This window comes from Microtus pennsylvanicus, chromosome 1, assembly GCF_037038515.1.
Source record: "Microtus pennsylvanicus isolate mMicPen1 chromosome 1, mMicPen1.hap1, whole genome shotgun sequence".
In the NCBI taxonomy this organism is placed as follows: domain Eukaryota; kingdom Metazoa; phylum Chordata; class Mammalia; order Rodentia; family Cricetidae; genus Microtus; species Microtus pennsylvanicus.
Window position 1 is genome coordinate 212,739,731 of NC_134579.1, and position 16,209 is coordinate 212,755,939.

Sequence of the window (16,209 nt, forward strand, 5' to 3'; positions counted from 1 at the left end):
TGGTGGTACACGCTTATAAACCCAGAATTCGGGAGGCTTAAGTAGAAGAATCCGAATCCCAGTCCTGCCTCAGCTACATAGTGAAGCAGTCGCAAAAGTTTTGAGTGTCACTCGCTGGTTACCCTTCCGTGACTGTCGCCTGACTGACCGCAGAGAGCCCTGCTTGGGAAATCACATTTCCACAGAGTTCTTTGCGAGGCCCTCCAGGGCAGGGGTCGGAAACTCGCGCGCAGGGCAGGTTTCTAGAAGCATTGACCAGTTACCCCGCATCGACTTGCAACACTAAGCATCAACCTGGGCCTTTCCACCTAACTCCATCTCGGCCACCGTACCAGTCCAGCCTGAAGAAGGGAGAGTTACGGGGCGCCCACGCGCCGACGCGACCAGGATGCTGGCCGGGCAAACAGAGGTCTGGGCTCTGAGGCGACACCCCTTACCCCGCCGTGAGCAGCCGCTCCGGGGACGACCCAGGCCTCGAGTAGCTACCTGGCGCTCGCGCCCGGCCCGCAACACTTCCTGTCCCGCGCGGGTGCGGTGCTCACGTGACCCAGGGCTGGGCGGAGATCACCTGAATAAGGACATCACGTGAACGGGAGGCGGGGCAGGGGCGGGACGTCTCCGCTCACGTGACGGTCCGGGACGGCCGCCGAGCGCCTCCTCGCCGCACTCCCCCCCCTCCCCACCCCCAGGCTCGGGCTCTCGCTCTCCGGCTCCCGTTGCAGCTTCGCCCCCGCTCTTGCGGCGCGACCGTGTCCCAGCCTCGGCCTCGAACGGGCCCGCCGCCGGGAGCCCCACGCCACGCGCGATGCGGGCCGTTCAGCCGGGACCTGTGCCCTCCGGGCCGCGCGTCGCGCTCCTGCCTCCGCTGCTGCCTCCGCCACCGCTCCTGCTGCTGCCGCTGCTGCTCGTGGCGGCCCCGGGCTCCGCGCAGGCCCAGGCCGCGGACTTGGCCGCTCTGTGCAGGTAGGTGTCCTGCGTGGCGGGCGCGGGCTGGGGGACACGCAGACGCCAGTCCCGCCCCGCCCCGCCCCCGCGGGAAAGTTGCCCGCGTGGTGGCTGCGACGGCCTCGGGGCGATGCGCGGGGGGACTCACCGCCGTGGGGCTGGCCCACGGAGCCCCGTGCCAGGCCACTTGTGGCTGTCATAAGTCGGGCGGCTTTGTGCGACTCCCGTGGCCGGGGTGTGCCCGTCGGAAGTTGCAAGGGGCAAGAGCTCCGGCTGGGCTTTTGTCCCACTGCACGTTTTCATTGAAGTTCCAGCCGCGGGGCTTCGGGAGGCGTCCCCTCCCGTGTGCAGACTCTCTCCAGGGAGTGCGAGCCCACGCGATGGCTTTGGAGTTGGGTAGTGGTGCTTTTGCAGATTGACCCCGTCTGTGGCAGTTCTCTCACACTTTTTTTCTTTCCTGATTTAGAGTAGCTATTTGTCAGTGGGTGACGCTTTTTCTTCTTTTGACGGGGGTAGAGGGGTGGTCATCCGTGTTGGCTTTCAAAGACTTTACCCTTCAGTTCTCCCAGTCCGCTTCCTGTCTGGTTGCTCACATGATGTCATTGTCTCCAGAGTGTATTATTCTAGTGTAGTCTTCTGCTCTGGGAACCGACGTTGTATAATCTCCAGTCTTGTTCAAGTTTGTTAGTGTTGGACACAGGTTCGTGGGTCGAGGGAACTTCCAATACCAGGGGTTTGGGAACTCCTGGCCTCCTCTGGACTTTTTTTTTTTTTTTTTGAGACAAGGTTTCTCTGTAGCCTCAGAGCCTGTCCTGGAATTAGTAGACCAGGCTGGGCTTGAACTCACAGAGATCCACCTGCCTCTGCCTCCCAAGTGCAGGGATTAAAGATGTGGCTACCACCTCCTGGTGTCCTCTGGACTCTTCAGGGTGATAGGAAGTCTTTCTTGTTTTTAGAACTTGGATAAGGAGGAAGCAGGATGCAAATCTTTAAGTCAGCCTTAGCCCTGACTTTCAGAAGTGAGTCAGATATTTCTGAGTTGAACTTCAAGTTTCTGATGTTAGTTACAGGCTTCTCTCTCCCGCTCGTGTCAGAGAGTTTTGTTCTCACCTAGACTTCACCACTTGTAGGCATCATTATTGCAAGGGGAACTAGGCAGACCAGACTTCTCTTTCCCACTTTGGAGAGTATCTGGAGGCAGAGCCTGCTGCACTGCGGTTTATAGACCAATTAGCTGCCCAAAGAGAAATTGCTGCCCCTCCATAATACGGAGGAAGGGTGACCCTTAAACAATTCTGGAGCACTTAGAACAGGAAATTTTGGATTAAGTACTGCAGTGACCAAGAATTAACACAGCTGGGCTAGTGTGGAAGTAGTCTTGTTAGTTAATTGGAATTTGTTTCTTTTGGGACGGGGTGATACTGGGGCTCGAACCTAGGTCAGACGTGCCAAGCAAGCAATCTCCCACTGACCTAAAGCCCTTTCCTTAGGATTCTATTTTGACACTATTATTTTTAAAGTGGTGTGTGTGTGTGTGTGTGTGTGTGTGTGTGTGTGTGTATGTGTCTGCCATGCAGAGGCAGGGACAGGATCTCAGATCTCTTGGAGCTGGAGTTACAGGTTGTCTGGGTGCAGAGAATTGAACTTGGGTCCCCTCTAACCAGGTCACTCTCCTGCTGTAGTAGAATTCATTTCTTTAAAAAATTATTTTGATTTTATTGCGTGCGTTAGTATTTTGTTTGTATGTGTGACTGTTGACCACATGCCTTCAAGGTGTCCTGGGAGGCTGTTGGGTTCCCTGGAACTGGAGTTCCGTGGTCGAGAGGCACCATGTGGGTTCTGGGTACTGAACATGGGTCCTCTGCAGAATCAACAATGCCTTTAACTGCTGAGCCGTCTCTTCACCCCCATAGTGTTAGCTTCTTCCCCTCCTTCCCTCCTTTTTAAAGAATTTTTCAGTACAGGGTTTCTCTGTGTAGCCCTGGCTGCCTTGGAACTCACTCTGTCTCTACCTCCTGAGTGCTGGGATTAAAGGTGTGCGCCACCACCGCCTGACTTAGAATTTATTTCTTAATTGGTTAGACGTTGGCAGGAGACTGATAGTGTGTCTCAGGGCCACTCACTTGTGCGTGGTCATCTCACTGTCTTGAACTTGTGTTCATTCTCATCTGGGCCAGGGGAGTTCTGGTACTTAGCCCAGTTGAATGGCCTTTGCAGCCACATCCTGGGGCCACCAGGAGAGGTAGACCCTGATAAGGCCTCATTCGGGGTGCTTGGCGTAGCCTCCGACTATCTCTAAGGTGGTTCCTCTAGATTTCCTCCTGCCTGTCACTGTGTTCCATTTTTACATAGAAACTTGCTTGGAATCAATTTTAGTGTCTCTTCCAAACTTAGTGTCTGCAGAGTGTAGTTTGTCTTGTGTGTTGCCATTTAGTTTTGTGTTCTGTGAGATCAAACTAGGCTTAGGACAAGCTAAGCAGCTGTTTTCTTACACAGCCCTTTAGTTTAGAATCTCTTCGTGCTTTTAACCACTTCCTCGAGACTGCGGGCAGTTATCTGTGTACTGTTAGATAAAGTGGCCTTCCAGCCCCTAAGGTACCTGTACAAGGAAGGAGGTTAGTAATTCTTTCTAAATCCAGTATGAGTTTCATCAATATCAAGGGAGCATGAAGTGTTTGGTCGCCTGCTTATTCTTGTCACAGGCCCCATGGCTGCGGTGTAAACAGCCGGCATGGGTCTCCTCGGTGTGAGCAGTAGGCTCCTGCAGTTGGTACTTTTTGTGTTTGCTTCTGTCACTGGTCACAGAGGCAGTTCCTTGTGTGGCAAGTACTATTCAGGTGTTTGTAAACCAACGGAGCGAACTACTTTCTCCTTGCTTGGAAAAACATGGTTTGGTGCCCAGGGCAGTTCCGGAAGTTATTTCTGTAATGATATCGGCCTGTCCAGGCTTCACGGGGCTTTTTCTAAGCCCAAGCTGTGGGTTCTCAGACAGCCTCTCCCAAGAGAGGCTAATTTCCAGAGAACAGGAGGGAAATCCTGGCCTATTTCTGGAGTGTCAGCTTCCTGTGGGAACTTCAGGTTGGTTCAGAGCTTTGACCCGGCTCTGACTGCTGGGACGGGGCACACATAGTTCCTACTGCATTTAGCCTTGGGGAGGGGTGAAGGAACCATTCCAGCAGCAGGTCTTAGGGTGTTTGCACAGTGGAGAGGCCTGCTCTGTGAGATGCGTAAGTGCAGCAGACGTGGCAGAGGCGAGTGTACGCAACAGCACTTGACACAACTGTTTGTTCTTTGAAGAGACTGTACACACACAGAGACACCCCTGCTTCCCACAGATAGTGAGCACTCACTGAACCTAAGGTCTCACACATGGTAGGTAGGTGCTTTACCTCTCAGCTGCATCCCTTTTCTTTTGTTTTTTATTTTGAGACTTTGGCTTGCTAAGTTGCCTAGGCTGCCCTGTCCTGCCCTGTCTCTCTCTGTTGCAGTCAGGATTCCAGGCAAACTAGACCTGGCTGATAATACATACTTGTCAGATGTCTGGAGGACAATGTGCTGTGGATGAAGAACTTACTTTGTGAGGCTGGTGAGCCCGTTGATGGCACTGACCTTGATAAGGTCTGGGGTAGAGAACTTGCGAAGGTCAGTGGGGCAGGATAAGTGAGAAGAAGAGAGGGTCAGAGGCTGGGCAATGGCAGGGCCGAGTCATGCTCCTGCATAGCCATTCAGTGGAGTAACTTAATTCTTTAAACTTTGCAGAATGCCATGTTACGTATGTTGAACGCCTGTTTCCACCCTTGATTTAGGTGTTTACGGTATCCTTCATAGGGAAAGTGTAACAGTTGGAACTGATTGTAAAATGCTTGGTCTGGTGGTTTAACTACTTTGAAATTTAAACAGCACAGGATTTCTGCAAATTGTGTGGGTATGAATGCTGGAGAGTTTTTATTATATTGAGGACAAGAGAATAATGAAGCCAGCTGGGAGTCGCAGTCAGTTTAGTTGCTATCTCTAGGGAGATTTTTTTCCCTCCTGCAATTTTTCCAGAAGAACAATGTTTATATGTTTAATTTGGGCCACATGTTAGCCTGGATCCCATCCATTTGTGTGCATGCATTTCTTTTAACGGTGAGTATGTGTTAGCCTAGGATGGTTAATTATGGTAACATTGTGGCTTTTGTTTTCCTTTTTCGACAGGGTCTTTTATGCCCTCACTACAGCTCACTCACCGTAGCGTAGTAATTGAGGGTGACCTTGAGCTCCCGGTCCTCTAGCCTCTACCTTCTATCAGATCTTAAAATAACACCTTTTTCTTTTCTTTTGTAAATAATACTTTGTCTTTTGACCCCTTAGCAATTTGTTTTTAGTCATGTACTTGCAGAAATTTAGGAGTTTCTAAGGCGTTCAGGGTCAAATCCTTAGATATGTGCGCTGTTCCCCCCTGCCCCCTTCTGTTGCTGTGATAAAACACCACGACTAGGACATTATATAGCCAAAAGAGTTTATCTTGGCTGGGCTTGGCATGGCAGCAAGTGGCATCTTTAACCGCAGCCTGAAGGAAAGCCTGCCTTACTTCCTCCAGCAAGGCCATACCTCCTAGCCCTCCCAAATATCGCCACCAGCTGGGGACCATCTCTTCAAATATGGGGACCTTTGGGGGCCATTCTCCTTCTAACCATAGAAGCTAAGAAATCTTAGCTTGTGGCAGAATTCACTGTTGGAAGAGCATTGCCTTCCTGTGCATTGCAGGGTGTTGTGTTAGGCAGTGCTCCTGGTTTGTGCTCAGCAGATCCCAAGACTCTTAATCCCATGCTCCTCACCTGGGCCACATAGAGAGAGGGAAATGTTCCCAAACATTTCAGATGAACCCCCCCCCAATCGTGAAAAATTCTCTCATTGACAATCAATGGGCACCCCAAGGTCACAGAGTTTTTCTCCTCTTAGCAAGGAGGTGAATGTTCGTCCCCCCCCCCCAATGTGTTGTTGTTATTTGTTGTACTGGGTGTTGTTTGCTGGGTGAGGTTACCCCCCCTCCCCCATCAGACAGGGTTTTCTGTGTAATGGCCCTGGCTGTCATGGAACTTGCTTTGTAGACCAGTCTGACCTTGAATTCACAGAGGTCTGCCTGCCTCTACCTCACCAATGCTGGGCAGCAGCTGAGTTTTTAACTGGTACCGTGTTATAATTTTTCTTTGCTGTGTTCTCAGCTCATTTTTGTTATTAGGAGTGTGACAGTTTTGTGGAATCAGTCAACCTTTTTTTTTAATGCATTGGGATCAGTTTTTGTATGAACTAGATGTTTTCTTTTCCATACATTTTGGTACAACTTAGTAATGTTCTAGTAACCTGGTACTTTGGGGGAGGAGGTGTAGAACAGGGGGAGGAGCTAGAGTATGGTGCCTATTACTTATTTTATTTATTTATGTTAAGGCATGGTCTCATGTGTAGGGTAGCAAGCCTTGAAATTGGGATCCTCCTGCCTCAGTCTCTGGAGTTAGAAGCATTTGTCATTTTTCCCAACATTTCAGGTTTCAGTTTCCATTTTTGTCTATTCTGATTTCTTGTCTTTTCTTGAGCCAGTTTTGATAAACTGTGTTTTTCTAGTGAGAGAGAGCGCGCACAGGTGTGCATGCATGTGTGTGCAGGCGTGCATCTGTGTGTATGTATGTGACTATATGGGGTGTGTGTATACATATATGTGTGTGTTTGTATTTGTGCCTCTATTGTTATGTGTGTGCCTCTTTATGTTTGTGTGTGTGTGTGTGTGTGGTCAGAGGGCAACCTCATGTGCCGCCTTCTTTTTGAGACAAGATCTCTCTGAGTGAACTCCACCTAGGCTAGCTGGCCTCTGAGCTGGGATCTTCCTCCCTCCTCCACTCCCAACCTCTTCATCTTTGGGATAAGTGTGTGCTGCTGGCTTTTTAATGCAGGGTCTGGGGCTCCAACTTATGTTCTCAGCTTTTAAGGCAAGCATTTTACTGGCAAAGGCACCTTCCCATCCTCAAGATTTCTTTAAGAATTAAATTAATTAAAGACAGAGTCTTACTGTCTAGCCCAGTCTGTCCAACTTGTGCTCCACCATCTTTGTCTTCAAGTGCCGACAGTCAGTGGTTTTGTTATCACACCTGGCTTGTTTTTTTTGAGATGTTTTTTTTTTTTTTTAAATTTCATGTGTATGGGTGTCTTGTCTGCATGTGTGTCTGTGTACCATGTGTGTTTATTGTCTTTGGAGGCCCCAGAAGAAGGTGTTGAATCCTTTGGCACGGAGTTACAAGCAGTTGTGAGCCACCTTGTGGGTGCTGGCAATAGAACCTGGGTTCTCTGGAAGAACAGCCAGTGCGCTTGACTGCCGAGTCATCTCTCCAGCCCCTAAGAAACCCTTGGCTTAAATTGTGCACATCTTCCTTCACTACATCAAAGGCTTGTTTACATTTTAGTAACTCATAAGAACTAGTGCCTTAGGGTTTCTATTGCTGTGAAGAGAAACCATGACCATGACAACTCTTATAGAGGAAAAATATTTAATTGGGGTGGCTTACATTGTCAGAGGTTTAGTGTGTTACCTTCATGGTGCGACATGGTGGCATGCAGGCAGACGTGGTGCTGGAGAAGTAGCTGAGAGCCCACATCTTGACTCACAGGAAGTGGTCTGTCTTACTGGGTGTGGCTTGAGCATAAGACCTCAAAGCCCGCCTCCACCGTGACTCACTTTCTGCAACAAGGCCACACCTACATCAACAAGGCCATACTTTCTAATAGTGTCACTCCCTTTTGGGGACCATTTTCTTTCAAACCACCACTTTCCACTCCCTGGCCTCCAAAGGCTTGTAGCCATATCATAATACAAAAATGTATCCATCCTAACTTCAGAAGTCCTCATAATATATCATAGTCTCAAATTTACTTAAAAGTCTAAAGTCCAAAATCTTCTGAGATTCATGCAATTTCTTTTTTTTTTTTTTTTTTTTTTTGGTTTTTCGAGACAGAGTTTCTCTGTGGTTTTGGAGCCTGTCCTGGAACTAGCTCTTGTAGACCAGGCTGGCCTCGAACTCACAGAGATCCGCCTGCCTCTGCCTCCCGAGTGCTGGGATTAAAGGCGTGCGCCACCACCGCCCGGCTCATGCAATTTCTTAACTGTAATCCTCTATAAAATCAAAATAAAAAAAACAGACTACATACTTCCGACATACGATGGTACAGGATGTACATTACCATTCCAAAATGGAGGGAAGGGAGAATAATGAGGAAATACTGGACCAAAGCAAGACCCAAAAACAGAGCAAACTCCTAACTTTATCTCCATGTCTGATATCAAAATGCTTTTATTTAGATCTCCAATTTCTTTCAGCTTTGTTGACTGAAACACACTCCTTTCTCTTGGATAGGTTCCACTCCCTGTTAGCAGCTTTCTTCAACAGATATCCTACATCTCTGGCATCTCTAACATCTTGGGTCTCCAAGGCAATCAATCCAGACTTTTCCTTCAGTTTCACACAATGGCCTCTCCTGACCTCTCTAGGCCTCCATTCAGGGACACCCTGACACATGCCTGACCTCAATGACTTTCCTTTGTTACCGAAGCAAATACCACAATCTGTTTCTTCTACCCTTAATTCTAAAGCCAGAACCATGTGACTAGCAGCCTCCTATAGGGGCTGGAACATGACCCCCTTGTTCAATAACATCTTCACAGCTTTCTGTCTTTCACTGCCTAAGCTTGGCTGCCTTGAAAGAAGAACTCTAGACCAGGCTGGCCTTGAACTCAGAGATCTGCCAACCTCTTGACTTCCCAGTGCTGGGATTACAGGTGTGCCCCACCACCACACCTGGCTCTAAGTTTTTTCATTAATTCCTTTAAATAAGTTGGAAACTTAGGTGAATGGGGTCACTATTCATTTAGTTCATTTCTTTATCTGTTTATCTCCTTGAACACAGGATTTAGCTCTGTTCTACTTCCCGGTGCCCCTTTTCTCAGTCTGTACGTTTTGTATTTTTATTTGCTCAGCTTGCTATTTTCATTATATATTTTAATTATAGTTAACTCTAGTAACCACACAACAGAGTCTGTGTTTTGAGATTTCCTCTGCTAATGGGACTAATCCAAACTCTTCACTTTAGTCTCAGGCAGATTCTTCAGACAAGGGCAAAAGCCACTTTATTCTTCACCAAAATGTCACAAGAACGATCTCTAGGCAAAAATGCTAAAATTCTTTCCCCAGAAACCTCTTGAGCTAGTCCCCCCCCCCCCCCCCCACATCACTGTCTTCCATGCTCCTACTAGTTTGGCCCAATAAGTAACACTTAAAATATTCAACTGCTTTCCTTTCAAACAAAAGCACGGCCTGGCCTATCACACCACGCCCCACTCCTGGTACCAGCTTCTGCCTTAGGGTTTCTGTTGCTATGAAGACACACCACGACCATAACAACTCTTATAAAGGAAAACACATTTAATTGGAGTGGCTCACATTTTCAGAGGTTTAGTCCATTATCATCATGGTGCGACATGGTGCTGGAGAAGGAGCTGAGAGCCCAATATCTTTTTTTTTTTTTTCAATATCTTGACTCACAGGAAGTGGTCTGTCTTACTGGGTGTGGCTTAAGTGTATATAAGACCTCAAAGCTCGCCTCTATGGTAACTCCAACAAGACTACACCTCCTAATAATGTCATGCCCTAGTACTCTGTTTCATATCAGTCAGGCTGTATCCCCAGCCTTTGCCCTCACCTCATTCCTCTCCCCCCACCCCCATCCCCCTTCACCCAGCCTTGGCTGTCCTGGAATTCACTGTGGAGACCAAGCTGGCCTCACCTACAGAGACCCACTTGGCTTTTGCCTCCTAAATGTCCCATTTTTCTATTTATGTATTTGTTTATTATTTTTTGGTTTTTTGAGACAGGGTTTCACTGTGTGTCCCCCACTGTCCAGGAACTCACTCTGCAGACCAGACTGACCTCAAACTCAGAGATCTACCTGCCTCTGCCTCCGAATGCTGGGATTAAAAGTGTGCCACCATCATGCAGCTATTTTTTTTTTTTGAGACCTGGTTTTACTATATAGCTCATACTGGCCTTGAACGTATGATCTTTCTACCTCAGTCTCTGAATGTTGGGGTTACAAGCAGGTAGTACCCTGCCTGACTTGCCTGGCTCTTATCTTTTTGTTCCCTTGGGCCTTTTCTTTGGTGGTTATCTTGGATTCATGTTGCGTTGATCCCTGGTGGCTCCTGATGGTGCTCTTTACGGTAAATCTCATCTTGGACATCTGTTGCCCCGTGCAGCTGCTCAGGGCAGGGTTGGAAGCATTCGTTGGAACTTGGCTATAAATTGTTTTTGGGGAGATGGGAAAGACATGCCAGGGGCTGGTTGTGGAGCCTGAAATCTTTTCTTATTTTGCTATGAGACACCCACTCAGTCACACTGTTCCTGCTGGAGGCAGCTGCTGGCCCCTGGGGACAGTTGTTGGCAGAGTGCTGGTGCTGCCTGCTGACAGTCCGGATGAGTCCTGCTGAGGCAGGTCTGGATGATGGAACTGGGGCCAGGCCGTCTCTGGGTCTTTTTTGCTCCTCCACACAGTTGCCTTACTTATGTTTTGAGACTGGCTCTCTGTAGCCGAGATGCGAGGACCTCCTGCCTCAGCATTCCCAGTGCTGGAATTACAGGCAGGTGCTGGCCTGGGAGTTTCCTTTAGAAGTCACTTTCTCAGTGTTACACACCCTTAGTGGCCCAGGAATCGCTGCCTCAGTTGGTGAGTGCTTGCTGGTTGAGATTTCCCTTTGCGGAAGAAAAGGGTCTTTTCTGAAAAGGTTGAAGCTGTGGGTTTGTGGCTCTGCAGTCCTACTTCACACTCAGTTCTGAGATCCGCGTTAGCAGATTGCAAGACTTTCCCAAGCACAAAACTCCCTGGCACAGGAGGTGTGGAATTTGGGCAGGTGCCAGGTCCAGGTGCCCCATGTTGGACTGGGCCTTGTGCCATTTCTTTATTTCTTTATCTATCTATCTATCTATCTATCTATCTATCTATCTATCTATCTATCTATTTTTAATTAGTGTCTCTCTTGTATAGACTAGGATAGCTTGCCTCTGCCTCCCAAGTGCTGGGATTAAAGACGTGAGCCATGAGCCACCAAGCCCTGTGGTTGTTTATCTATAGAGGGAGGCCGGAAGGCCTGACTGGCTTAGGTACCCACCAGTGGCCCCGGCCATCAGCTGGACTTTGCTCGTTCCTTTGGGGTTGGGATTGTCTGCTGGTGGTAGAGCCCCAGAGGTTAGTGAGAAAATGTTTGGTCACTTCACCTTGCTCTACAACTGCAAACCAGCTGTTACTGGCAAGGTTTTTGAGGTGCCAAGGGCTGTCATGTTCTATTTTGGTCTCTGATAGCATGTGGAGGGGTCATCACAGTGGAGGAAAATCCAACTGTCCTGTCCCCAGGGGTATGAAACTTGCCCTCCCATCAGCCGCTGGCCTTTGGCAGGAGTTTCCCCTTACCCAGTCAGCGCTGTAGGGCGAGTTCCTCTCCTCAGGATCGACTGATCCTGCAGGTGCTGTGGAACTGCTGGTCCTAGCTATGCTCTAGGGTAGGAGACACCAGTCAACAGTGGCCTCCAACTTGCCTTGCATCGCAGTGGCTTGGGAGGTAAGTCTCAGCCTTTTAGGCTGAACTTTGGGTATGTGCTGTCCAGAGCTTCCATGTGGTTTGACTGGATGTAAAGCTGTTCTAATTCCAACTGACTCCAAAATCAGTCTTTACTCCCTTTTGTGGGCAGTACTGGGGTTTGAAGTTAGGGCCTTGGTTTCTAAGGTGGCGAGCACTGTGCCCTTGATCTGTATCTCCAGTCCTCCCCCACCCCCTTTTTTTAAACTTGAGTTGTATCTCCAGTCCCCCCACCCCCTTTTTTTAAACTTGAGTTGTATCTCCAGTCCCCCCCCCCACCCCCTTTTTTTTAAACAACAACAACAAAAACTTTGAGACAGGTCTCACTGAGTTTCCTAAGACAACCCTCAGGCTTGCGGCCTCCTGCCCTCAGCCTCCTGCCCTCAGCCGCCGTGGCATTTGGCTTTCCAAGTCTGTGCTGACAAGCCTGGCCGTCAGCTGCACATTTAAAGCAGATGTGAAAACTCCCTACTCCTCCGCCTGGCCTGCGAATAGAACAAGCCACCAGACCAGAAATGACAGAAGAGGGTTTCTTAGAAGTGACAAGGGCAGGACCCATTGAGTCATCGTCATTGTTCCTCTGGGCCCCTCCTCTCACCTGACCAGCTGTAGATAGGCTACTTTCCATTCTGAAGTGAAAGCCAACATCTCTTCCTGTTGACTCTTAGAGGAGGCATGTGAGCCAGTGGTGTCATGGGGCCCAGCATTCCTTAATAATGTGAGAGAGGATGAGGGGCTCCCAGGGGAGCAGGGGCAGGGGTCCACTATGCCTAGGCTCTTTTGTAAGGTGATGATGGAAAGGGAGTCTGGGAGGAAGTGAGGGTGTAAACTGTGCCTCTGACAGGGAAGAGCCTTGCAGCTTGCTCAACCCCATGTCGGTGGGCACAGGAGAGATGTCAAGAGTGTTACCCTGGGACTGGGTCCCAGAGGTGACTGTGATGACTTTGGAGCTACTGGGGATCAAGAAGATGTGGAAATTAGGAAGCTGGACTGAGTGGCTCATATCTATAATCCTAGCACTTGGCATGCTCAGGCAGGAGGATTGCCCTGAGTTCCAGGCCAGCATGAACTCAAAAGCAAACCCCAAACCTCAAAAGTTCTGATTGGTTTGCTTTTGTGCAGAGTGGCTTCGTGTCATTCAGGTTCCTGAGGCTGGTGACAGTTTTGCTGCCAGGATGCAGTGGGAAGTGGCTTGTGCTTGGGGCAGAGGGCATGGCGAGGCCCTGCTGTGGGTGGTCCCTTTCTGATCTGAGATTGCAGGCCAGGTTAACTTCCATGCTCTCTAAAAATGGGGGAGATTGTGTGCTTCTTGAGACAGTGAGGGTTAAGTGATTACGTTCAGAAGCTTTGCAGGGCATGTCCCAGGTGTGCCATTTCACCCAGGCTGGCATTGAACTTGCTGTATAGCCAAGGTCGACCCTGTGCATCTGACCGTCTTGTCTCCACTTGCCCGGTTCTGGAATCGCAGCTGCAGGCCACTACTGCTGTTTATATCCTGCTGGGTACCACTGAACCCAGGGGCTGTGAGCATGGTGGTCAGCACTCGACGACTGAGAACATCCTTAGACTCCATCTCTTCGGACTAGGATTCTGTGTACCACCTCCCATTGTAGATCTTTTTTTTTTTAACTTTTAATTTTTGGCACTAAAGACACACTAGGCTATCGCACCCTGAGGGAGAGGCTGCACTACTGAGCTTTAACCAGGCTCCGTTGCCCCTTTCTTTGTTCCTTGAAGTTCAGGAGGAGAACGTGATCCTAGTTACAGATGCACAGGCACAGGGGGCCCACCTGATGACCCTAGCTGCAGCCTGTGTGCTGGGGTTGAGCTGGGCAAGCCCATGCTCTGGGTGGTTCCTGGCAGCTCTATGTCTTGGAGGGCAGGTGTTGTTTGCTGTAGTGAAATTGTTGAGGGTGAGAATCCTCGCTCCTGTGCTGTGGGCAGTTCAGCTTTCCCAGGCGGGCACTCTGGTGGCAGCTGCTCGGGCTGGGGAGGCTCGGCTGCTGGCCTGTCCCGAGGGGACAACCAGGAAGAAGCTGTCTGTTTGTTTCTGTGGTCTGGTGTCTTGTCCGTGTGCCCTGCTTTCCCCCAATGCACTTTGGTGTGTGTGGTTTGGGTATGAAGTGTGTTGTCCCTTCCCCCGGCTTATGCTTTTGAAATGTTGATCTCTAGCGGTAGGTGAAGTCACTGAGAGGTGGCTGGTTCATCAGGGTGCTATGGAATAGTCTTTGCACACCGTAAATATGTATTACTCTCATTGTTAGCAAAAAGCTGATTGGCCGCTGACTAGGCACAATTTTCAGGGCAGACAGAATGCTGGGAAGAAGGGCAAAGCCACAGGAATCCATGAACCAGGTGGAGAGGAAGCAGGACATGTAGGGGAGGTAAAAGCACATAGATAGAAATGGGTTCATTTAACGCTGGGCAGTTGAACTTGAGTTCAAGGCCACCCAGGACAGCTACACAAAGAAATCCTGTCTTGAAAAAAAAAAAGAAAAAAAAAAGAAAAAAAAAAAGAAATCCTGTCTTGAAAAAAAAAAAGAAAAAAAAAGAAATCCTGTCTTGAAAAAACACCAAAGGTGGGGGACGCTAATTTAAATTTAATTTAAGAGCTAGTTAGTAATAAACCTGAGCTGTCTGCTGAACATTTATAATTAATATAAAGTCTCTGCTTATTTGGGAGCAGCTGCTGGGATACAGAAACTCTGCCTACATCAGGGCTTTGGCCTCATCAAGAGATTAATTCACAGACATATTCATAATTTCATTGCATGCTTGGGAGAGGATAGGAATGTTCAGAGGTGATGCCTAGCCTAGTTGGAGAAAGAGGATCATTGGGGGCACATCTTTGGAAGCCATCTTGTCCCAGGCCTGCCTGTGTGTCCCACTTTCCCTCCCTGTGTTTCGTGGCTACCATCACACACTCCTGTTTCTGTGACGTGTGGTCTTAGCTTGGCACAGCAGTGGGACAGACGACTGTGCACCAAGGCCTTAGGAACAGAGAAGTCTTCCCTCTAACACTGTCTCCCACATGTTTGTCACATGTTTGTGCATGTATTTGCCGTGTCTCAGCACCCCTGGAGTTGTATCTGGAGGCTCAGATTCTTCAGCTTCATGGTGAGTGTGGCCCAGGACAAGGGTCCCCCTTTGCCCTTCCCTGCCCTCTTCAGCTCCTTGCCTGTGTCGTGTGGCAGTTGTCCTTTTCTGTGCGTGTGAACTCAGTTCTTAAGCAATCTGCATCCTTCTGTTACATCACAGCTCTCAAATGCTGTTCCTCATCCAGGTTCCTCCCTATTCATAACATTTTGGGTTTGCTTGGTTTGTGGATAAGGAAGCTGGGGTTTAGAGTATATGAATTCCACTCCGCCTATAGGCTGGGGTGCAGGGGTGGATTTGAGCAGGGTTGTGTTGTGTAGTCTTCCACTGTGATCATGGCTCCTTTTCAGAGGCTCCTTTCTCCCACCTGCCTCTGCTATCACTCACGTAGGACATGGTTCAAAGACCACTGGGTCCTGGTTGCCTGCAGCCCTGGTCCAGCCTGGCTGGTTCCTTCCTTACCCAGGTGATTCCTGCTTCTAGATACTCTAGCTCTCTGGGAAAAGCTGACTAAAGGCTGACTCTCCATGAGGATCTTCTCTTGCTCTTTGAGCTGGCTTCGTATCTTTATCCACAGTCTTGTGGTTGGCTAGAATAGGAAGTGAAGTACTTCCTATTTAATCCTGGGCCCTGCTGTGTCAAAGTCATGTTTCCCAGTGTCATCGTCTGGTCAGGGTTGAGTCACTCTGCCAGTACACAGCCCCCAAGGTCCACTCTTTGCTGGCTGCCTGCTGTAGGCCCACTAGGGACCCTGTCTCCTCCTCATCTTTCAGAGACTGGTCTGGCTTTTGGGCCAGTGTGCTGCATGTATGAGCTGAGACCCTGAAGATAGGAGACAGCCTCACACTCTACTGGAGGATTTGGATACATGCCTCCAAAGCAAAATCATGTTTGGAAGTTGAGTTGGAAAGACTCAGGATTCTTTTTGTCCCCAAAAGGCAGCTTCATGCTCACTGAGGATCACGACAAGCACCCCCAGCTAGCACTGTGTGTGTATCTTGTTGTGCGGATCATCAACTTTCTCATTTTTTAAAGGAAGACAAATTACTGACTCATGTGCTTGTTAATTTTATGACTGATTCTGTCATACCGGCTTTGTGTGCTGATAATTATAAACCAGTGATTAAATATTGACCAGCTACATGATTGCAAGCTGTCACTGTCATCTTAAGACTTATAGGCGGTTGGGGAACTAGGAGGATACATAACTGAATGGGGAAGAGGTTGAGTTAACAGGGATGTACCTATTAGAAGACAGAAAGAGACCCAAGAAGTTTCTAAGGTATTTTTCATTAAGGGATTGGCATGCAAATAATTTGACCATAGAAGTATTCGTGTGCGTGCACACTAGCTCCCCTGTTGTGTGTATGTGCGCGTGTGCGCGTGTGTGGGCAGGCACACAAATGGAAAGATCAGGAGAGAACCTTGGGTGTCTTTGCCTTCCCTCTGGTTTTGACAAGGGTTCTTGTGTATCTCTGTCGTGTATCTATCTCCTTAGAGGGCTGAACTAACTG

General features: G+C 48.9%; 1 protein-coding gene across 1 annotated transcript in view; it reads left to right on the plus strand.

The window, feature by feature from the left end:
- Nucleotides 1-669: 669 nt before the first annotated feature.
- Igf2r (insulin like growth factor 2 receptor) overlaps nt 670-16,209 on the plus strand; it is a 97,357-nt gene continuing 81,817 nt past the window's right edge. Inside the window, exon 1 of the mRNA XM_075950782.1 lies at nt 670-963. Within this exon, the coding sequence (XP_075806897.1) occupies nt 806-963 (158 nt within the window). The 5' untranslated portion in view covers nt 670-805. The remainder of the gene's footprint in view (nt 964-16,209) is intronic.